General features: G+C 31.3%; 1 protein-coding gene across 9 annotated transcripts in view; it reads right to left on the bottom strand.

The window, feature by feature from the left end:
- The window catches only part of LOC143246377 (uncharacterized), a 62,422-nt gene that overhangs the window by 16,223 nt on the left and 20,036 nt on the right, over positions 1 to 26,163 (bottom strand). For all 9 annotated transcript variants that reach the window (XM_076492968.1, XM_076492977.1, XM_076492974.1 and 6 more), the window contains 3 exons: positions 25,496 to 25,558; positions 19,156 to 19,295; positions 4,592 to 5,996 (listed from right to left, as the gene is read on the bottom strand). In XM_076492968.1, the coding sequence (XP_076349083.1) occupies positions 4,592 to 5,996; positions 19,156 to 19,295; positions 25,496 to 25,558 (1,608 nt within the window). The remainder of the gene's footprint in view (positions 1 to 4,591; positions 5,997 to 19,155; positions 19,296 to 25,495; positions 25,559 to 26,163) is intronic.

The following is a 26,163-nucleotide window of genomic DNA, read 5'->3' as shown; positions in this document are numbered from 1 at the left end:
GTTCCAAAGATATGCCTTTTTGAGTATAATTTCATTTTAAATACTTCTAGGAGTTTCACTTGAGAAGAACTGACCTTTACTGCTCACAGAAAGTAAAACTTGTGAGAGTTAATTTTTAATTTCCTTTCTTGATGACAAGAAACACTTGAAATAAAAATGTATCTCAGAATGATTGGTATGGGTATTAACACTTTTACTGATAAGGAGAGAACAACGTTTGTTCTCTCCTTATCAATAAAATTGTTAATATCTATACCAGCCATTCTGAGAGATATTTTAATTTCCTTTGTTTCTTCTTATATAAAATCACATTTTCTTAACAGGTAACTGGCCATGTTTGACATTTCCACCTCACAAATATTACATACTGTTTTCAAACAACCAGTTTTGCATACTCTGTTTTGATTCAAAACTTGAAATTTAAAAGATTCTCAACAACTGATCTGTAAGATAAAGGTGTGTCCTCTATTTTATGCTTTGATAAGTCAGTCATTGTTAACATAAAACATGGAAATTTGTTTCACCATTTACTGAATGATTTGATATGCAGTATTCTTGAGAAATTAAAAACCCAACTAAAAGAATTTCTATGTTGCATTACCAAAAATAATCTATATTTATAACTGTTACATACAACACACTCATGCATTCACTTGAATGTATTTAAAGCATTTGTTTTTATAACAGGACACTGAGTAAAATAAAACAAATTAACTAAGTTGCAACACAACTGAACATCAACCAACAAGCCACGATGAATCAGTCTCAACCTTGAAGGTGATGTGACCTAACATTGTCCTTTATCAGAATTGCAATCTAAAACTGTGATAGGTGAAAAATATGACAATAGTTAGATCTGACCAGCAGACTTGTTTCACTACCTTATAATAGCAAGTGCAAAACCTGAATACGCCTTTGTGCAGCATAAAAAAAATGTTTAGAATAAATTAATATTTCAATAAAACAGCTATAAATTTAAAAACAAAAAGAGACAAATTATCACAACATTTTCATTAGCTTTTCAACTTCTGCTGTTAGACTATAGGAGTATTGTAATAAAATGCCACAATGGCACTGATGTAAAATGAAGTAACAGAGTTCAGGCAAAGGGATATGGGGATCAGTTATTTGTGAACCAATTATTGTCCTCTTACAAATGTTTATTAGTAACTTAATTATTTGTTTTTTTCACTTTTAACTGTTTTTGGATTTTTGTTATACTTATGAAGTCAGTTTTTTTTCCTCAAATACATTTTTATATCACTTTGCAGTTAGCAAATTTTGTCCAAGTATCTGTTTTAAGAGTTGACTAAGTTAAAAATACAAGTTAAATAAAATATTAAAACACAAAACATCACTGATGAATTAACTTATTGGGAAGATTGCTACAATTTTCAACAATATAATTTCTGCATATAAAACTAATTATGCAGCCATTTATCTATTTTTTGTCTAAATCTTTCCTATAATTTGTGTAGACCCAGTATCTCGTATTGTTGATTCAGAGCTAGCTTACAAAGTCACTTTTTCTTGTGGAAAACAACAGTAACATTTTGATTTTGAAATATGAATTTATAGTACATAGTGGCTATTTATGAGTTTTTATTTGTAGGATGAAGGAAGAGAGAGAGATGCGAGAGAAGCAACAGTTTCACATACATTTGAGATGGTAGAGAATTTTGTAAAGATGTTATTTCTCCTAGTCACATCATCTGTAACCATATCTGAAAGCTGGTAAAATAATACTTCCCACATCAGGGCTTGTGAAAAAGAGTCCATTATTTCTCAGCCTAGTTCAGATAGATAGGATGCAAAACAAAAATAACAGGAAAACTTAACAACAAACTAATGAGAACACTAAAATAAGTTGAAATGTAAAGGGAAAGGATGATATTTTTAGAAGTTAATGTTAATATGGTTGCATTAAAACCATACAAAGTGTAAGGATATCCTTCCAGACAATTGACAACACAGAGTGTTTTAGGGACAAGGAAACAGTAGAGCAAAGTTTCTTCAAATCAGAGTTGAGTCCTTCTAGCTTTAAACAACATTTTTCAACAATATGTGGTTCTCATAATGAAAATGATAGCAGTATAACATAGCTTCTACATATTGATGGCATTGTGTTCTACATATTCAACTGAATAATTGTAAACAAAATTTCTTGTTTTATACAAATGAATGTTGATCAATGCTCAGTGATGGATCAGGTAAAAAGACCAGTGTACTAAATGTTAACAAGACAAATATACCATTGGCCTAGCTGTAGTTATCAACAAAGACAGGGTAAGGTTAAAAAAAAACAGAGGGCATAAAGAACAGACAAAAATTACCATAGTTGTTCAGAGAATGTTGATAACCTGCCACAAGGAGCCATAATCATTTTCTCACCATCAGAACTTGTTAACTTTTTGCTGATCACTCACAGTTACATACCTGAAAAATGGCAATTATCCACAACTACCTAACTGTCATTCCTGTAATAAATAATTACAAGGAAGTCTTCTCCAACCTTAATTACAACTTAAGATAATAAGTCAGAGAAGGCCCAGAATGAAAAAGATTATTGGGATGACAAGAAACTTACAACTCCATCAGAACCCAATGAATTTCTGTGCATTTCTTAACCACTCTCAGCTAAAGAAGCTAAAAATAAACAAAGCCTTCACAACTACACTTTCACATGGGCTAACAACGAACTTATGGCTATGTTGCAAAATATTAAACAAATGCTTCGACTAAGCTTTCTCATGAGCTAAACTGCCACTTTAAAATAAACACATGCTTCAATAAAGTTTTTTTTTATAAGCTGGGCTACAGATTTGAGGACTTTCTGCAAAATATTAGTTGTGAAATGCTAATGAAAGGCAAATGTTGAACACACCTGTCAAGAACAACTCACCCTGTATTAAACATCATCTGCATATCAGAGAAAAGTAAAAGGATTCTCAAGTAAGGTGATTCTCACTATACAGTTGTGCAAGTCTCAACAAATGTGTTAATTGATTTGAAAGTATCCACAAACTGCTGTTGGTAAAAGATGTTCATACAAGACAGACTAGACAAGATGTGAAACTGTATGCATGTAATTTTTACTGTAAATTTTTATACCACTTGACATCCAGCCATGGGTCAATGGGCACCAATCCCTGAAAAAGATGAGTCCACTCTAAGTCTACCTCCATTAGTTTGAATAGATTATACTGCAACATCATATATATATATATTGATGTCTCTGGACCATAAGTAGTTGGTTGTTCCCAACAGCAAAGTTGTCCAGGCCTTGAAGTTACTCCAGAGAGTTCCAGGTTTTTCAGTTCTTGTAGATATATTCCCAAGCTATATAGACAGGAAATGGCACATTATGTACACATGCAAGCCAGGAATGCCCATTTCCCTGCCAGGATGTCAACATTTTACTTAAATGATACTGACATTCTTGATAACAGCCAAATTTTCAGTTTTCAATGGAACTTCTATAAGTTCAGAATTTCAAACAACACACTATACTGAATCTCATATCTAGTAAGTGAACTTACAATATTTTTATACTTCTATAAAAATCTAAAAGAAAAGTGTGAATGTTAATAACAGAACAAGTGGAAGTAAATTGTGTAATTTTACAACAGGAATAAAAAAAATCTTAACTCCAATATTTAAATGAAAATCTTTTCTTTTACAAATGTCATTAAAATCAGTCCAAAGAATACTAACCTAGATATTGTTTGCCACCAATAACAATGTAGTGTCAAAAGAAAAGGAAATTTGTAGTTATTTAAGTTAATTAGGTCTATGCACAGTTAATATCATTTGCAGTGAATACTGACATCAGGAGTAACAATACTGTAATATAAATGTCAAGATACTGACATTTGCAGCATAAAAAAGTGAGTATCCATTGTTCATAAAGAACTGTGGCACAAAAAGCACTATTTTAATCATCTTTGGTTAATCATTCACACCTGCAAAACAAATTTGAACTTACAATACAAAATTTAGCAGTTCAGAGAAAATTTTACAACAGGAATAAAAAAAATCTTAACTCCAATATTTAAATGAAAATCTTTTCTTTTACAAATGTCATTAAAATCAGTCCAAAGAATACTAACCTAGATATTGTTTGCCACCAATAACAATGTAGTGTCAAAAGAAAAGGAAATTTGTAGTTATTTAAGTTAATTAGGTCTATGCACAGTTAATATCATTTGCAGTGAATACTGACATCAGGAGTAATAATACTGTAATATAAATGTCAAGATACTGACATTTGCAGCATAAAAAAGTGAGTATCCATTGTTCATAAAGAACTGTGGCACAAAAAGCACTATTTTAATCATCTTTGGTTAATCATTCACACCTGCAAAACAAATTTGAACTTACAATACAAAATTTAGCAGTTCAGAGAAAATATTTAACATGGAAATTTTACAATATATTCCAATGCAAGTAACAGTTGTACAACTGACATAAATATATCCTAATAATAAAAATTATACTTCAAGTGACAGTATTTACTAAGAAAAATTTATTGAAAACATTGTATTCACAAAATAATACACAAAGAAAATATCTAAACTATTAATAAACTTGCCTTTGCTGTGATTATAAGTTTGTTTTGAGTGATATCTATCAAAATTGTCATCATTCTTTGGTAAGGTAAAGAGATCTTGGAAAAAAGAAAATACTGGATCATCCAACTTCTCTTTTTTGACATCTTTGATGCCAGCTGTTGCTTCCTCTTTTTTATTATATCTCCTAAATAGTCTAGCTCTTGAATATTTGATGGCTTCTTGAGATCTGGATATGTTTCTATCAAAGTGGAAGTCTTCTGAAGAGCTCCAGCTGAAATTACTGCTATTTTTGGACTCTGATCTTCTCCTGATTCTGCTGATATTTTTACCACTCTCATTAAATCTGCTACTGCTGGATGGACTTCTGTTTTGCCTTTTCTTAGATATGAAGTCTTCTTGAGAATTCTTTCTGCTTATTGTTGGCATCCAATATCTATCTCTGACTCCTCTACTATGATTATCAACCATGCTATAATGCCTGACTGAGCTCTCCAAGAACTTTCTATTTTGAGTTTTTGGAGACCAACTCCTACTTTGATCATGCTCTTTTCTTTTGTTACTATTGTTTTTCCTTTCTTTTTCCTTGGAATATGAAACATGACCCTGTATAACATCTTCCTCTCTTCTGTCCCTTTCATAATGCTGACTATCATTCATGGAGACATCCTTTTCATTTTCAGTTTTGTCCTTACACTTTCTGTTTGCAGAACTAATTCTTTTATTTGCTTTTGTAGGTTCTGCTTCTTCCTGGTTTTGAAATGAAAGATCATGTTTCCTTTCTTCATGTAACCTACGATGTTTATGGCAGACATATGATGACTTATGGTAGCTTTTATCAAAGGCAGTTTTCTCAACTAAAGAAGACTTTACACCCACATGTTTAGCCTCTTTTTCTGAATTTCTAAAACTATATTTCAATCCAGATCCTCTTCTACCACAATGGTAACTATGCATTGTAGTTCCACTGCTGTTATTTATTTTCTTAGCATTACTTGAACAACATGAAGAATAATTACATTTTGCTTCATGAGTCTCTGAACTTGATGTACATTTGGACTCTTTAGACATACTTGCAGGCTTAGAGTCTAGAGTGTTTTTACACTTGACTAATGTACACTTCAAATCTCTAATACTTCCTCTACACTTATGTGGGCAGCTGGATAATCTCCTTCTTTCAGATGAACTTAGATCAAGAGGGAATAAAATTTCTTTACATTCAGAGTAATGTGGACCTTCTTCAATAACCTCCTTAATCCTAAGGTTACATTTTGAGAAAATGCTATCAGTTGTAATGTACATTTGTTGTCTTCCATAAAACTTCTCTAATTGTTTACCCAAATCTTCTAATGCTTTCAGATACTTTGAATTCATTTTCTTTAGCTTTCCAACAGGAAATTTTCTTACATATTGTGGTATATGTTTCTCCTACATTGGTCAAAAGTGAACAGGGAAGTAAATTACTCTCATGACAAATGTAAAGTTTCAACATTTTTATTTAAAAAATCATTCTAACAACAAAAAATAAAATAAAGAGAAATATTAAATTGATGTGCTAGAGACTGTAGGTCATAGGAAGTGCTAGCATGAGCAAGTTGACATCACGTTTCTTTAAGTTCTATATAAAATGACCAAATAAAAATACAGTTCAAAATGCAGTATATGACACTTTCACATACCCTTGCAACTGGAATGTGTTACTTTTTGTACCTGAAACATTAAAAAAATCAAAATAATGTTCCATTATAAATTTTGTTTAATAATAAATATCTAGCAATAAAAAAAACATTTAACTTTAAATAACTGAGTAGTAACTTTGTTCACAGCAATCTACTTTTAGGACTGTTATGGTAGTATGTCATTCAAAGTTATTCCAGCATATGCTTTGATATCTTAGCAATAACACTAACAAGCAAAAAACAACAACAACAAAAACACCTTTAAAAACATTTTATACTTATTTCTGCCAATATTAACAGAATATGGCCTATTAACATATATTCCCATTCATCAAACTATAGCAGCTGGTCATACATAAATAGATTACATTGCACTGACTGAAAGTTTATTTGACTGAGGTTGTAACAGTGGAATGGCAATTATCCAAAATAAGCAGATAAACACCTATTCATAAAATCATACAAAATTAAATAAATTACACCACAAACAACCTTACCACACATTGTTTATATTAAACAATAACAACATTCATTCATTCAAAATTGTAACTTATGTATGCTATCCATGCACTTCATTTATTTAATAACAAATTTATATTCATAGCAATTTTTTTTAAATTGCCAGGTTAAAAAGTTCTTCAGATTTAGTTAAATAAGATATTGTTTTGGTTGCAAATTTAGGTAAGAGATAAAGTAAAATAACCTGAAAGTGAAAAATAAACTTTCTGATATTTCAAACACTTGTATTCTAGTGATAGAAAAAGTTTAGCAAATGCTTTAATTATTAATATATACATTGCATATTATAGAAGGGTAAAGAAAACATTTCATGTCACAGAATAAAAAAATATCTACATATTAACATAAGTGAAAAGTGTTTAATATATAATATCTAAAAAACTAAAAACATAAGTTTACTTGCCAAGATGATTAAAGGTTATGTTAATATGACAACTACGTGTGTAAAGCTCTATCACATATAATACTGCTAGCAAATGTGCATTCAGTAGGCCTATATTCCACTTTGTAGCACAATTTTGGTATATAAATAGTAGTTTGAGTGCCTACAGTTATGCCTCAATGTACTTGAAGAGCACCTTAAGTATTACTAAACATTTCACACACTGAGTTACATCAAAAACATAAATTAGATTTACCAATGATATCATTCTGATTATTCACATTTGAATGATTAAACTATAATTATAAACAAGTTACATTTTACATTATTTCAATACCTAATAAAAATTATGCTATTCCAACTTTCACTTCACTAATGCAATACGTTAAATTTTCTTCATGCACACCAGACCTCAATACAGTCCTTGCTCAATGTCATGTGTCTATATCAGGAAACATACCAAAACACAAAATATGAAATTCTGACAAGATCATGTTTTTAGTTAACTATAAAATTCATTACTACAATTACATAAGGTAAATATCATTACAAAAATTAATTAAAAAATAATTTCAAAATGGAGTTATGAACTCTTTTAGTCAATTGATACACAACACTGTGCAAAGACCAGTTCACACCTAGTTATTTCAGAAAATACACTCTAAAACATATAGAGATATTGAGGAAATCAAGCTAACAATAAATCAGTAACAATTATTAAGTGCAAACTGCAAACTTCAACCAAATAAAGGAGCACATGATTCCAAGTTATTACAAATGCTAAAATGACACATGCCTTTACACAGTAACTATAAAGAATGAAAGCTACTTTATATTTTTAAATCATTAATCAAGAGATGAACCAACAAGTATATTCATAGTCTAACTACTTTTAACATAAGTTCTAATAGGTTAACACTCATATGGGTACGTTTGATCTTAATAAGATATACAAATATTGTTAGACAGTTTGGATATATGAATTAAATTTTTTTGTAATTCATTGCTTGCCTAGCCACATAATTATCCTAGCTACAATGGTAATACATGGTAAAATAAAATACTTGATAAGCTATGCCTTTAAATAGACACACAACAAACTGAAAAATCATTGGTACACTATATGTACCATTTGCTCAACAATTCACTACTACGATAAAGAAAATGAAACTAATTTTTATGATGATGGTTAAAATACAATAACTATAACTACATGTTATAGTAAAAAAAAAAAAAAAATCAAAATTCTCAGTAAGTAAAATTATAACAATTTCATTTGCTTTTACCCTTAGCAACAGTTTTTATTCCATGCAAATCAAGAACACAAATTGACAATGAATGAATCATATAAAAACGACTCACTGATAGACCTGGTGTCATATTGTGCAAACTAATGATTAAATCTGAACATGCTATTATATTCTACTTGTGCCTGAAAAAGAATGTAAATCAACCCAACCACCACCATAAAAAATAAACACAATAATAATGTTATAGTGCTATACTCATCGAGAAACTTTAACAAGTCAAGGATTTTATTAATCCCAACTTTGCTTAAGAGAAAAAAAGAAATTTCTGTTTAAGAGTAATAAAGCATATACTTATTTAAGAGTAAAGAAAATATTTTCTGGCCATAAAAACATTCACTTGTATATGATAGAACCTTTAGCATGCCCAACAATGATGCCTGAAATCAACAAACCACATGATCACAAGCAAACCAGTGCTTTTGTTGATTAGTTATTCAATTATACACTAAAGTGAAACTAAAGAAATAGCAACAGATAACCAAAGATAACCAACTTTGTCTTTAACCAACAGACAAAGTCAATGCATTATCAAAAATACTTTTATTCTTATTATCTGGATTGGTGTTTACAATATTTCATGCCTAAATTAATAAACCTTGTTGCTACTTTATTTCAGGGAAATAAATTATTTTTATTGGTTCAGCATGAATGTAATTTAAAATGTTCAAGTAATCACAGTATCACTTTCACAGGGATCTTTATTATCCTTTGAACTGCATCTATAGAAGCAAGGTTTTCTACCAATTAACTTCTGATTTGAAACAAACCTTTTTGTTGCTCTTGCAAAAAGTATCAGACTGTAAATGAGTACCAAAAACAAGACAACTGTGTGTAGGTCATGGTGTATTGCAGCCAGCATTAAGTACCAACTTAATCTAGTTCACACTGAAATAATTGTTATTAAATTAATGAAATAAATCGTTGCTCAATATTACTACACCTACCATACCCCAGTCAACCTCATGAGCCCCAGTACTAGTCAAAAGAACTCACTGGCACTGGATGTAGCAGATATAACATTGTTGAAATATTATTAGATTCTTATTTACTTTCACTCACAAGTTCTTAAAATTTCACTGTAATGCAACAGAAGTTTTAAAACGAGAAGTGAATGCATGAAGTAATCTAAATAACAAAAATGTTTGTTCACATTTATTAGTTAATTATTAGTCAGCCAGAATCAGCTGTAAGTGGTTATTTTACCATAACTTCTTATTGGTTGTAAACAGATACAGCTTATGAAAATACCCAAATTAGTTTGTATTTACTCGAGGCAGTTTAATATGTGCATGACTTTAAATGATTAAGATTAAACTGTTTTAGAAAAATGTGTAGCTTTGTCTTCCAAAAACAGTGACTTGTTACTAAAAGTCACCTATGACTATGTAAACATGCTATTTATTTATTGTTTTGAAATAATAAATTACAGCTAATAATAAGTACTACTAACCTGTTTATGTAGCAGGTTTATTAATTTGTTTTGTCTCAGTAGAAAATTTGTTTCTATGAAACAATAAATCCTTTTTTAAAAGACTTACTCATCACTTCCTTACTGTATAATTATAAATTGAAGTTTTCATTCCAGCAACTATTAACAAGACTGAACAACCTCTATATATATTACATGCACTTTTAACCCTTTCATGAGAGAGAAAGCAGTGAATGAATTGCAGCTACTACCAACTCTTGGGCTACTCTACTCATATGGTGGGATTTGATCTTTTAACACACCCATGGTCCCTGTGCATTGAGCACTGCTGTATGAAAGTGAAAAACAAATGCATGGACATTAAGATTCATAGCTCAATTTGTCAACAACTAAGCTACATCAAGCCCAATACATAAGTTAAAAAAATGTCTTTGTGCAAACAACTAAGTTCACTAAGTCTCCTATGCTTAATAATGTTATATTTTCACATTCATTTACTATCATTTCTTGCTTGTTTAATATTCTGTTTCACAAACACGTACTTCCAAACATCTTTTGAATCTCACAGCACATTGTTACTATAAATACACAGTTCATGCATATATTTTATTTTGCAACCAGACAATCCACTACACTTAAAATGATATTCAACAAAAGCAGGTTTAAAATTACATTATATATATATGTAATAAAATAATTGTTTGAAAAAAGTACTGAAACATAATTTTTGATTCAAATAGTTCTCTTTATTTCTTGAAACAAAATATTGTACAAGAATACTTTTAGTCTGACAATTGTTTCAGCAAAACTATTAACTAATTTTGGCACTTATATAGTACAGTTCCTGCCAAGCTATTTGTACATATTGTTACATTAATCAACTATATTTAAGATAAAGTTTTCCAACACTTCTACAAGAGCAAAATGAAAAATGCCCATTAATTACTATGTGTTTACATTGATATTTTAAGCCTGAATGAGAAAAACAATAAAAGCAAATTGTCTGATCTTTTCTTGTGCTGCAGAAATAAATTACACATCACAAATGCAAAATACAACAGATATTAGTACCACTAAAATGAATTTTATTAAAATAATCAAGTGGTTAAAAATGCATTAGACTTTAGGAAAAAAAAGTGTGTGTGTGTTTTTTTTTATAGCAAAGCCACATTGGACTATCTACTGAGTCCACCTAGGGGAATCGAACCCCTGATTCTTGCATTGTAAATCCATTGACTTACTGTACCAGCAGGGGACAAAAAGAAAAGTAATTATCAATATTTATTACTCAATTACATTTGAGTAATAAAAGTTGATAATTACAATTTGTTATATAAAGTGCTGTATTTTACTTAAAATATTTGATACGAGAACAAATGAGTGCAATGACAGTTTTCATGTGAATATTATTACTTAAAATAAAAACACAGGTGTTGAAAACTTCATCCAAATTGTCATACCTAATAGTATGTGCAAATAAAGCTGTCAACAATTATTATAACTTGGTGACACATGAATCATTTTAAACTCTTGAATTTCCTCTATTTTTCTACTTAAATTTGTCTATTGTCCAAACTTTATTGTATTCTTTTAAATAAAAACACTCACCCAAGCCTAGAATTGCAATTTTCCATAGAGTCTTAATTATATGTTTGTCAAATATTCAAAAGCATATAATGCATGAAAGCAACATTTAAAGACTCTGATTTAAGTTTAAGTCATTTTAAAAATACAAATGAAAACTTTCAGTTTTTCTAATGTTTCTATAGTGTAAAAATGACAAATTTTCTTTTAGTTTACCAAGTTTTCTGCTTTCTTAAATAGGAGGAATGTTGAAGGTAGCAGCATCAACTGATTATGGCTGCCATTTAAGGGTTAACAGTGGTACTTAAAACACTTTATAAAACATGACAGATTAATGCCTCTTTACTAAATTACCAATTTACAGAACAAGTACTATAGTGTTTTCTGTTAGTTAATAAAAAGCATGACTCAGATAACAGTTTCTTTCTAAACCTTTAATTATGTTACATGTCATAAGAAATAATTTAACCCAGTTTCTTTAATTTCTTATATATATTCTTGAAACTAAATTAGCTTATTGGAGCAAAAGGAAAATTTGAAAATAATAAATGATAAACACCAATACCTTTATCCTCTTCTGATGCTACATGTATTAATTAGTAAAACTTTGTTAGATAGGGATAAGTCACACTAGTTCTGAGGCATTTTTTTTGTCAAATAAATAAATCTATTGCAAATGTTGATTGTTTTTGTTGTTTTTGAATTTCGCACAAAGCTATGAAGGCTATCTGCAGGGGTGCAAATGATGAACTACTTACAGAACAAGGCAAGAAAAAACTGCAAAATAAAAAAATTTATACTGATATTATGACCTTTTGAATCTTCATAAAGAAAAATTTGGAGTTTATTTTCATAACACATATCTATTTTCAGATCTGTATAAAAAAACATTTATTATTGTGACTAAAGCGCTTTATAGAAATGCAACCTTAAAATCTTAGTAATATATCAGCATTCATGACTATACATGAATAATAATGAAATTGATCATTGGTTGATTTCACAAATTATTGATAAATCATGAATTTTACAATCAATTAGCAATACTACAGTACAGTATTTTTTCAAGTCAATAAGATTTAAAAAAACAAAAAACAGAATTATTTAAGATATTTTTCTTCTTGTCTTAAAGACGACAAAATTATCCAAGCATATTGTTAACAATTTTTTTTTTTCTGTCAGATAACAGCACATACTGGATAGATAAAACAACATTTTTAAAGAAGACCTTCCACAACTTTGCAAGATACATCTGTACTTAACACACGTCTGATGTTAATTCTTCAGAAGAGCAAAAAAACTGAGGTCTGATACATTCAATTTAACCAACCATGTGACCTCTTTGTACTTGTATAAAGTCTTGAAAGATTTGATGCTACTAACTTTTAAAATAGTCTGTATATCTTCACAAAATGTGGCACCCTTTCAGTAAAAATTAGAAGTCTTTCACATTCAAAAACAATATTTTTTTGCAAAGTATTTCAAAAATCTTTAAAAAAATTTGCCCATGAATATATCAAGTATTTGTTTTGAATACTCCATGTGCAAAATGATTTTCATATTAAAATTAAATATACTTTTCTTCACCTCAAAAGTCTCAGAATTGATTTATGTAATCTTTAAAACCTCCTAAATACATTTCAAATGTGTTTTCACTATATATTTCACTTTATATTTTATCTGTTATTTTCTTTACCCTAACTTTATACAAGATTGGTTAATTTGACTGACCTCGTAACCACCAAAAAAGAAAGAAATCTAAATTACCCCTTTTTTTTTCTTTCTACAATGACCTCAAATTGTAACAAGAAACTACCTTCATTTATCCTAAGTAGCTTTAAACTCATAACACTACGCATCTGTTTATAATTAAATTGTATTGTTTCATAGCTATTTGAACCATGTCTACAATTTGTGCCATTATAAGTTATAAGTCACTTTGGGAATGTGTAGTTCACACATGAATACCTCATGAAACATTTTTATTATTAATTATTTTACCTAATCTATTTCACTTAAAGAGATCACTATTTTTACATTTTAGTTACTTTTAAAATGATAATAATTAATGAACAAACATGAAAAACATGAAAGAAACTATTTACCAAATTTTTTTTTCTTGCTATTTACTGTCAATGACACTTCACTCTACTTTTTTTGTACTAATGGTATTAATGTACTAAATTTATTTAATTAAATAATGCACCAAAGAACATAGAATACTAACATGCAAAAAGTAGACAACTTTTCCTAGCTACCAACATTTTTCTGGCTTTCTCACTATGTGACAAGAACTGTTACAAAATCATCAAAGCCAGTTATTATCTTTCCATGGGAAAGAAACTTGAACTAGCTGTAAAACTGACAATCCTCTATTCAGAAAACAACTTTATATAATATATCATTTCAAAGATGAAAACCCTGGCTTTCTACCGGTTATAAATAATATAGAATTAAATGTAAGAGAATTCTATTATCAAATCCTTGGACCTAAAATCCAGTATCAAAAGGTGTATTGTATGCAATCAACTCCCCCAACCAGGAACTGAGCAAAACCATCTAAAAGGTAATAACATACCCATATTAAGACAGGATGAGGGAGCCAAAAGGACAGAACCATAATAATACCACTTCTGTGACCCACAACACAGACAGAGGAAATCAAGGGGGGTAGAAGGATCCCAGTCAAAAAGGAAGACACTATCCACTATCACTCTACACAGAATGGTTGAAGCCATCTTTGTGTGGAACCCATTCAGGAGGGTGCCTCCACAGTCAACCACACTAGTGGCTTGGAACTGACACCTACACTCCACTACATATATAAAAAACAAAAGACAGTGGAGAATACAGAGTAACATCATCATTTAAGAGAATAAAATAAGTAAACACAAAACCCTATTCTGACCAAACCATACTAAGCTATTCACTACAGGCATGGCAGGAATGGGTGGGTATCTCCTTCTGCTCTACCCACTCAGCCCATGACTGGTATGTTCCAGACATACATGTTTATATAGCTAGCAAAAGAAAGCTAAAGGGGCAATATAACAACAAAGAACCTTGACAAAACAAAGAAGCCCATCCAGATCCAGTCCATAGGAAAAATGAGATATGGAAGGAAGAGAAATATGTGAAAAGGAAAAATTACTCTTCCAAGCCAGCAACATTTTTTGGAAGAAAGAAATGATAAAGATGAAGATAAGTAGAGTATTAACATGTATGTAAACTATCAATGGCTAACAAATTCAACTGTTGACATCCACAGGCTAAGAGAAGAAGGAAATATATTTTAAGGGAAAGGTGACACATGAAACTTGAGAAAAGTGGTACAAATGGATTTAAAGTAAGAGAATAGAGTACCACATTAACATCACAATATGGAAAGGGAGGTCCACCTGAGAGGACAACAAATCTTGAAGGAGTGCATGATCATGGTAAGCACAGAGTAAAAACTCTATGGTAATGGGAAAAATGAAAGGTACAGGATAAAGCTGCCTGATAACTAGCAATCAAGAAGATCCACATATCCATGGTTAAGATTACCCCACATTCAGAAATTCTCAGAACCAAGCTCCCACAGACCCTGAAGACATACAATAATCACTTACACTGCTGGATGCATTCTGAACAAGCAGCAGGGCCTCTGGATATGAACAGAATCTTTCTGGGTACCAATGTACCAAAGGGATAATTTTGGGGATTGGGACCCTCAAACAGGATTGTAACTATAACCCCCCTTCGGAACTAATGAAAGTCCAGACACTAACAATAATAGGGACAAACACAGAAGCCAACAAGTGATACAAAATGCATGCTAACAGTAACAATGGTTCCAACTCATCACCAATGAAGTTGATTATCCTATGTCTTTCAATAAAGTTTGGTGTTATGAAAACAACAATTTGGATTTTAGAGTTGTAAATCCATACACTTAACACTGTTCCACCAGGGGACATTGATCTATCTCCAAACACAGCCTCAGAACCTCTAATTTTGAAAAGCAAATGTATCACTTGAAAGTCAGAATATGCTTCCACCTTGTGATGGAAAGTTAAATCACATCACAACCATGAAAGATAAAGTATAATTGTCCCTTCATATAACTGAGCAGTACTCCTCCCTGCACGAACTACAATATCTATGGATGAAGAGAAAACTAAATATTTGTTCCCAGACCTTTCAGCCATCAAGTAAGATGCAGGACCAAATGCAACTAGGGAAAGACCCAAAACATCATATTCTTATTGGACCAAACTGGAGAAAACAAATTAGAGGCAGCTTATCTCAAAGTGGTCTCCTTTTTATTTTTCTTAAAGACTGTTTTTATTACCATTGTAATAAATTTAGTCAGGTAAGTTTATTTTGTTAGAGTAAAGCAACATTAGGATATCTGTTGCATTCACTATAGGGAATCAAACCCTGGATTCAAGTGTAAATCAGTTTGGAATTGAATTTTTAAATGAAAATCAATAGGTAACATGAACATTCAATGTATCTCACAGAATGATCATAGCACTAGAAAATCCATTAGTGATGCTTTCTCAAGAAAAAGTAACAACATTATCTGAATGAGGTACTTATATACAGAACCAGGACAGAGGAGAGCACTGACACATGTGGAGAATGTCACAAGACAAATATAAGGGCAATTAAGTGGGGTGTAAAAGACTTAAGCAAATGAAAAAAAAATAATCAGGCCAATGCTTCGATGAGCAAAGATAAACACTGGCAGTCAAGTAACAGTATGTATGATTTGGAACTGAAGAGTTATATTACAAAATTACATAATAAAGACTACTTGCTATTCACAGACATCTAAAATTAACTAATAAATATATGAAACTATAAAATGTTTCAACTCTGCTTGATTATGTAGCAACACAAGTAGATAGGGAGGCTGCATACCTATATACTTGGAAAGAACAAAATACAACTGCAACGATGCACATTACTCATTGACTCAAAGTAGAAATATGTAGCAATTAGTTTATGTGGTCTGATTGTTGATATGGTATGTTCCAAGAAAGCTTAAAGTATTATCCGATGTGAAGCAGCCAAGAAAATAAAATTTTTGCTGTAGCAAAATGTAAATAGCCTTCCTTTAAAATGAAAACCATGATTATTTTTACCAGATTCAAGTGTAGTTTCATATGTAAGAGGAGAGATTTCTGCCATTTTGTAATATGAACACCACAAAGAATATCTGGAGAAGGACTTTACAAGGTTAGAGTTCTGGGAAAATATTTTTATGAAACATGACCAAATCTACAGACACTGTCTTCCCCGAGAAATTGCCGATATACGAATTGAATATTACATGGAAATAAGACACCTATCATACACAAACAAAACTAGAAATAGCCTTAGATTTATGTGGTAGATTTAAACACCAAATTTAAGTAACAGAACAGTATATTTATTTAATACACTACACACTTTGACCATACTTTGGTCAACTGGAAATTAACTCCTCTTTAGAATCTTTAGAACTTTTCTCCATGAACTGAATGTATTAAAAGGATAGGCTGTCATCAAGATTCCAATTATCAATTATGTTTTGCAGGCATGTATTGCAAACTGAACACAAAGATGTAGAAGTTTTGTTTAAGCACCCTAACAACTAAAAAAGAACACCATGGGATACCATTCAGTCTATCAGTACAATATTCCAAAAATGTAAACACTATAATACATGCATTTGATTTATAAATTAGTTTGAAGGAATACTCATACAGTAAGAAGATAGATAATGCCTAGTCATTTTCATGAAAGTACTAATCCAAAATCAATAAACTGTATTTATAAAATCATCTTTTATCACATTCGTTTCACTTTTATTCTGCTTCATTATTTTGCAGTGTCACTCAATGACAAAAAAAGCATTTCCCATATGTCAAGCAAGAGATTATACTAAAATAAAAGCTAGAGCTTTAGGAGTTTGATTATTTAATTTCGTTTGTTTTGAATTCTGTGCAAAGCTACACAAGGGTTATCTGCATTAGCCATCTCCAATTTAGCGCTATAAGACTAGAGGGAAGCCAGCTAGTCATCACCACCAACTCTTGGGCTACTCTTTTACCAACGAATAGTGGGATTGGCCATCACATTGTAATGCCATCCATGGCTTAAAGGGCAAGCATGTTTGGTGGGATGGATATTTGAACCTGTGACCCTCAGATTGTAAGTCGAGCACCCTAACCACCAGATCATGCCAGATCCAGAAGTTGAATAAATTCTTGTACACTTGTGTGGTTCCTCACACCAAAACTTGAAAAATAATGATGACAGTATTCTGCAGAAGTTTATGAAAGTGTATCTACTATGTCTCATGCCAACCAAGATATCCTGACATACAAGTATAGAAAAATATAGCCGCTTGTCAAACCCACCTTGTCACACCATCTCTTTCAGAAATTGACAATAGTTCTCTCGCTCATTTAGTACAATATTTAAAATAAGTAGAAAGCTAATGCTTCAATCTATCAAACTACATATTATATGTATCTAGAACTGTCTTATTCCACTACCAGTTCAGACTATATTCTCACAGGAAATGCAAGGATGAGCTTAGCTCAGTTTTTAACAGATCCTATCACATAATTAGAAAGCCAGAAAAATTATTTAGTGTAGTAGTACATTAGTATAAAAAGTGAGGTTTGAGTTTTCTTGACAGCTGAGAGCAAAAATTTAAAAAAGTACCATATTTCTTGTTTTTAATGTGTATTCCTTATTTATTATTATAAAAGTTTGTACAATATACAAATTATAAACTTACTAGGTCAGGTAACTCTTTAGAATAAACAACTGTAGTTTTCTTTACAATATGCAGTCATTTTAGACAGAAAACCAAGGTAATTTAAATTTATTTTCTCTGTGAAGTTGGTAAAAATTACCAAATGCATGTAGTTAACATAAAGAAAATAATGGATAAAATGTAAAGTTTTATTGAAAACAAAAAAAAAGTTTGAAATTTATTTATATGCTTTTAGAGATTATTATAATGAAATTTAACAATTTTCAGATGAAGAAAAGCATTTTCAATCTCAACATGAAAATCACTTTGCATTCAAACAATCAATAAACTTTGACTCCATATATTCACAGAAAAAGTAAAAATACTTTTCTAAAAGATCCTTTTTTTTTTTTAAATCTATGAAAGACATATTTACCAAAAGCTTAAGTAATTTTGTGGATACACAGATTGTATTAAAAATATCTAAAAATTAATCTACTGATAAATTACTTGGCTGAACTGGCCATGCCTGTCTGTTGCATGAACATTAATGGAGAAGTTACAACATAAGAGATACTGAATTAAAAATGGAAAAATTCCAATCAATTGTAATACAAAAACTGCACATACTATTGGTTCTCAAAGAGAAGCAGCTTTTAAAATACATAAATGGCATTTTGTCATTGTTACATCACTGAAGCACCTCTGCCACAAATGTATACAAAAACTTGCAGCAGTTGGTATAAGGATCTAGTCTTAAAAAAATAAATAAGTGAATAAAATTCTTGTTCAATACACAAGTCTTCACAACCATATAACGTAGTGTTCCTTAACTAAAAAAATTGTTGAAAAATAAAAAAACAAGTGTATTTTGTCCTTACTTTAAAAATCACTTTAAAACAAAGCAGTTATCAACTAAATGCATAAAGAAAATCTGTTTAAACTCACCAGGTACAAAATCTTGTGGTTAATTTCAGTTAGGTGCTGGAGAATATTATTTTCATCAAATGCTTTGGAGCAAATCATACATTCAAAACGTTGAAACTTTTCCCACTGCTTTTCCCACACCTCAACTATGTACTCTAATCCTGTGAAATACAGAAAGAAAAGAATCACCATTAAAATAAAACACTTTTACTATCAACCTGAAACAGATACAGAAAAAACAAATATTCACTAACATAAATAAATGAATCAGTTATATAAAGAGCCTTTATTTAAGTGCATCTACTTAACAGAATGTAGCTATTTTATCATACGCAGTAAGTCCTCAATAGTGAAATAATAAGTTTTAAGTATTAAGTTACATATGACATTACTCTTTTTTCATTATATTTAAGACTATATATAACAGAATTATACTTTTACCTGGTGATGTAAAATCAAACAAATGCATGATACTACGACTTACACTACTCAAGAAAAAAGTTACAGATAATTATGTTCCTTTTTCTTTTAAAGAAATTTAAGGTAATATAAAAAGATACTTCAGCTACTTATATGTTTTCCATGACACATAATAAAATGAAGGTGAGAGGACTGTGTAAATTGTTTAATAGTTTGAAGTGCCATTTATCCAAAGAACAAACTACTGTTTAGTGAAATATTTGAATCAGATAATGTTAAATATTCCAACTTATCACACATATATACTCAAATATACTATTAGTTATAAATAGTTTACTTATGACATGCAATTCATTATTTATCATAACAAACCAGAGATTATTAAAAATTTAATTAAGAATAGGCTAAAAACAAACCAATTTGTAATTTACAGAGGATGTACAAGACTTGTTAATGTAGTAAGTGAACTGAATGCTATGTAGGTGCTTAATTTATGCTGATATGTACAAAGTTTAATATACACTGAATTTCACAAACAGTTGCTGTAAACAAAACTTAATTGGATTCTTCAATGGCTACAAAAATAGTTTTATAAGTCTCTAGAATGAAATATTCTTCTGGCATATGGATTTTGAATTGCTTGTGCATAATCATATGAAAAAAATTAACATATCCTGCAAAGCTTAGCATTCACAGACAACAAAATATTATTCTATATCGAAATTGTACAAATGCATATATTTCCTGCACATTTTACTCAAAACTTTTAAATAAAGTCAGCAATTTTAATGATAATCACAGGAGATTCACTAGCTTCTACAATTGCACACAAGGAAGTAATAAGGAAAGTTAAAGACCCATCTCTCTTGCATATCTCCTCTATCAAAACTTTAACTTATGTCCGCACTCATTTTCAAAGCTGACAATAATAATGTATTTAGTCATCTACCACAAGTAATTAGTGGTTAAAATTCAGTTAGCCTACTGAGTGAAAAAAATTGGCTACTTTTTGGTTAATGCATTTACTCATAGAAGATTATATCTTCTATAGAACTCTACTGAACCTGTCAATACTTTTTGTTATTGAAAAATTGTTTGATGTATCTAACTGTTTTTATGAATACAATGTATTATGAATAACAGAAAAGTCTTTCAATGAATATCATAATTTAATGTTTAAAAATAATTTTAAAAATCCATATAAAGTTTCAATTAATATAGTTGTACTTTAAGTCAAATATGATCATATAAAGAATTTAAAATTAAGCCTGTGTTTCTAAATCACAAAAACACTGTTTGAATCAGCAAACTACTGTCAATTAAATTATTAAGGATATCCAACAATAAATATCATTACAATTCTATTCTTAACAATTATATCATTAAACATTTCTGGGTTTATTCCAACTTTTTCATAAAACAAGTTCTGATTAGAAACATTGTTTCATTTTGTCAGTAAAAATACTTAACCATTACAGAATGTTTCAGAATTCCAAAGTTCTTAAACAATTTTTTTATTTTCTTGATTCTAATTGATTTAACACATTTCAAACATTTCATTTTTAATGAAAACTCTACCACCTTTCTCAATAAAATAAAATAATGGTAGATATATATTACTGATTGTCTCTCATAAATAAATACTTTTTTAGGAAGTACTAACCCATCAAAGAAAGTTTAAAGAATATTAATAATAAATGTTTTACCCTGAAAAATCATATATTCACTCTTGTCAGAACAGTTAAAAGTGTATGTATGCTTTACTTGCATACATGTAAATTTGTGTTGAATTCTTGAACTAATATATCAGAGGATAAAAATACATGTATATTATGTTGTTCCTTGTATATTTTTAAACATTTAATATAATACTTTCAGCTATTCAGTACTTAAATGAATTTTAATTCATAAGTGAAGAGCTCAAGTAAGAACTTTAAATGCACAAATAAATTACAGCAGTTAGTGACTGAAGCAAATTGCTGGACAGTTAATTTAAACACAAACATTAGTCAATGCTCCAACAATTACTGTGATAATGTTGATGATTCCTTGAAATACACAACTTTATTCAAGATCTCAAACAACAGAATAAACAAATTGAAAATAAAACATGAATTTGGAGAAAAATGTGTAGTAATGATTAAGGATAAGCCAATGAAAAACTGTGTATAAACATGAGTAGGCTTTGTTTAGAAACCAGCAAACCAAAAAGAAACGTTGTTAGAGCCACAACAGAGGTGGAAAAAAGATCTCATAGCAAAGTATAAGAGTGGTGTTCGCATGGCAAAGTCTACAGTCTGCACCATACTGAAAAATAAGGAGGTCATCAAAGGAGCTGATGTTGCAAAAGGAGTGACAGTGCTTATAAAACAAAGATCACAAACAATGGAAGAGGTAGAAAAACTGTTGTTGATTTGGGTAAACAATAAACAGCTGGTGATAGCATTTCTGAGACCATCATTTGTGAGAAAGAAAAGCAGTTGCATGCTGACCTCCTGAAAAACACCCCTGGAACGAGTGCTGATACAAGTGATACCTTTAAGGCTAGTAGGGGGTGGTTTGAAAAATATAGCAAGAGAAGTGGCATACATAGTGTGGTGAGACATGAGGAGGGTGCCAGTTCTAACAAAGATGCTGCTGATAATGTTTTTAGGAAATTTAAGGACTATGTAAAAGCTGATGGTTTTATTCCCCAACAAGTGTTCAACTGTGATGAGACAGGCCTCTTTTGGAAGAAAATGCAAAAGAGGACATACATCACCAAGGAGGAGAAGTCACTGCTAGGACACAAGCCAATGAAGGACAGGCTAACTCTATTGTTATGTAGTAATGCAAGTGGGGGCTTAAAACTTAAGCCTTTGCTTGTGTACCATTCTAATAACCTGAGGTTTTTAAGAAAAATAATGTCCTGAAAAGTAAAATAAATGTCATGTGGAGGGCTAATATTAAAGCATGGGTAACCAGGCAATTTTTTATGGAGTGTTTGCCATAAGTGTAAAGAATTATCTCATGGAAAAACAGTTGCCATTCAAGGCCCTTCTTGTGATGGACAATGCACCTGCTCACCCACCAGGCTTGGAGGAAGGGTTGGTGGAGGAGTACACTTTCATTACGGTGAAGCTCTTGCCCCCTAACACGACTCCTCTCATTCAGCCCATGGACCAACAGGTCATATCGAACTTTAAGAAACTCTTCACCAAAGCACTGTTTCAAAGGTGCTTTGAAGTGACCTCTGACACAGAGTTAACCCTCGGAGAGTTCTAGAAAAATCACTTTAATATCCTCCATTGCTTGAGGATCATAGACAAAGCCTGAAGGGAAGTGTCTTTGAGGACCATGAACTCAGCCTGAAAGAAATCGTAGCAGATAGAGACTTTGAAGGCTTCGAGGCTGAGCCTGCTGTCAAAGATATTGTCTCACTAGGTAAGTGTATGGGCTTGAATGTGAGTGGTGATGATGTGGAGTTGGTGGAGAACTACAACACTGAGTTCACCACAAAAGAACTCCAAGACCTTCAGAAGGAGCAGCAACAAAAGGCAACTAAGGAAGTGTCTTCAGATGAGGAGGAGGGAAGGGAGGATGTTCCTGGTTCACTAATCAAGGAAATGTGTGGAAAATGGGGAGAGTTACAAAGTTTTGTGGAAATATTTCACTCTGACAAAGTTGTAGCAAACCATAGCATAAACCTTTTCAATGACTATGCCATGTCTTACTTCAGAAACATTTTAAAATGCAGGCAGAAAAACCTCATTAGACAAGTTTTTAGTGAGAAATAAATCCAGTAAGTCTCAAGCAGGTTGTAGCAGTACAAAGAGACAGAAAAGAGAAAGAACCTCAGAAGGAGAGTTAACTGATGTTTTTATAGAAGGTTATTCCCCTTCCAAACAATAATAACCCTCCTACTCTCCACATTCCTCACCACTATTCACTTATGCCATCAGCTCTCCTCAGCACAGGTAAAGTGCAGTTTTTGTGGTTGACTTTATTCATGTAAGTATTATTAGACTTTATTCTGTTTTCGAATAAATTGGTTTTCGAATAGCCTTCTGGAATGGATTAAGTTCGAGAACTGAGGTACCACTGTATATTTTTCTCTACAAATGGGTTTTTTTGTCATCACTGAGTAGAACAGATCAACAAAACCAAAAGGACTTCACACAGAATGGTTTGAATAATGCAAAAGACCCTGGAAAGCACATGGATGGGAGGGTGAGCACAAATAGTTTGGTTTGGTTTGTTTTGAAATTTGCGCAAAGCCAAACGTGGGCTATCTATGCTAGCTATTCCTAATTTAGCAGTGTAAGACTAGAGGGAAGGCAACTAGTCATCACCACCAACTCTTGGGCTACTCTTTTACAACTAAGTAGAGGGATTGACCACCACATTATGACATCCCCATGGCTGAAAGGGCAAGCATGTTTGGTGCAACAGGGAATCAAACCCACAACCCTCAGATAATGATACAAGTGCCTTAACCACCTGGCCATACTAAGCCTAAGCATAAATGTAACTGTCCTTCCAATCCTGGTTGAAAGAATGCTAAAAATTTAAAATTACTGACTAAAAAGAGAAAGTCTGTTCCAATGAATAGCAAAATATCCAACTGGGGCATACCAAACAGAGAGCATAGTCACCAAAAGACCACTCTGTGAAAAGAATCCTGTCAGGACAAGATAACTGATCTGTGACGAGACTCGCAGCACTTTAAATATGGTAAGTCCACAGATAAACATGAGAGCCCAGAAAAAAAGATCCAAAGTGCAATAACAAATAGAATAAGAACACATATACCATGTCAGTGGTGTAAAAAAAAGGTTGAGTAGTCAAAATGAATCCTGACTGACAAAAGAGAAAGGAAAAGATCCAGAGCTTAAAATCAAGCTGAAAGTTCCATTAACCATCAGCATAAGATCTCTCAAGAATCAAAACACAGTCCACAACCTGTCAGAGAATTATCGGTAAAATAACAACAACAAAAAATTTAAATTTAGCAAGGAAAGGAGGGAGAGGAACTCCTGTCATGGTGTTGTCCATGTTTAGCCACCAGGCAAAACCACTGAGAAGGAGGGATAAAAAATAATAGGAGAATCCAGAAGGTTCCTGGTGAGGTCCCATTCATTGTGTTGCACTCACAGAGCCCTCATGTGAACCCAACTTTCAAGGATTTAGGTCTTAGGGATATTCCAAAAATGGACTGACACAAAAAAAAAGTGTAATGCTTAAGTCACTTACCATATGAGAAGTAAATGTAACTGCATCAGAAAGGTATCTCTTCTGAAATGATCTGAACAACACAGAAATCAAGTGTGAAGGGAAAAGGCCAAGGATGACATATGTGCTAACATGGATAACAATAGAGAATTGCCATCTCCTGGTTAAATAAAGATGGGAGAAATGGAATAAGATATCAGAGTCTGAGATTAAAGAATACAACTGTTGAAAATAGGATTTGAAGCCCAACAATAGTAAGCTAATCCATGAAATAGCAAGGAGAATACATCATGCTAATCCTTTAATGTAACTAGTTGGTAAAATAGTAATTATGGACAAAACATAACAAATCTGTATTGCCAAGTCCAAAATATCTGATGAAGGTCAAGGTGCAACAACAGTTAATTTTCTGAAGTTGAACAGTTTATAATATTTGAAATAATAAGCATCCCCAGTCAAATATTTTAAACTGTCTCCCCACATATTGTGATTTATAAACTTTAAAGTAAAGTTCTAGAAAGTTCAATTGGTCCAAAAATACTGGCATTTAAGCAGGTATATACATTGTTGATTCTTATGCTCGAGAATCTTCTACACATTTAAAGAATAGATGGGACAATGCACATTTAACAATAACAGTTACTGGCATTTCTAAATATATATTAAACTAAAACATACACAGATACTAAAATAAATATACATTAGTAAATTGGTTACAAATTTTACTTACCAATTAAAGGTGACTCATTCCTTTTCAAATGTTCTTCAATGTGTGACTGTCCACGATAGAGCCCTAAAACATTAAAAAATTAAACCAAAAACCAAAATCTTTAAATTACAGTGAGTTTTCAGCTACACTGCAGTAAAATTCATCTGAATTAACAGTTTCCTTATGGCTAATTACCATGTATGAGCCACATTTCTTAACATCAATTACATGTAAAACCTGATATTCATAATGATCTTATGCTTATATTTCTTTCATTCCATTTATTTGCATTCCTAGGCATTGGACACAATAGCTGGCTCTAACATTTTCTCATCACCATAATGTACACCACATCTATTTCTTAGGCACATTATTTAACCCTCTTGTAATGGGTAGATCAAAGTGAGCATGTTAAAAACTTTTGCAAATTTACATTCAAAATGTAATTAAACTTTTATTATCAATATATACAAATAAACTTGATATCTAAATGCAGTTAATACATAAAATTTTAATATGATATTACATTATCTCACACAAAACTCTCAACCTTAGTTTGCCCTCTAAGCATGGTTAAATTATTTTTCAACAGTGCACAAATCTTTTATACCCTTTCATTTTGTGCCACTGCAGCAACAGGTGCTGATCCTGTGAATTACATGGGGCCACCAATACTAGTACAAGTAGCT

The sequence above is a fragment of the Tachypleus tridentatus genome, chromosome 3 (assembly GCF_004210375.1).
Source record: "Tachypleus tridentatus isolate NWPU-2018 chromosome 3, ASM421037v1, whole genome shotgun sequence".
NCBI classification, from domain to species: domain Eukaryota; kingdom Metazoa; phylum Arthropoda; class Merostomata; order Xiphosura; family Limulidae; genus Tachypleus; species Tachypleus tridentatus.
This window is presented reverse-complemented; position numbering and strand designations above follow the sequence as displayed.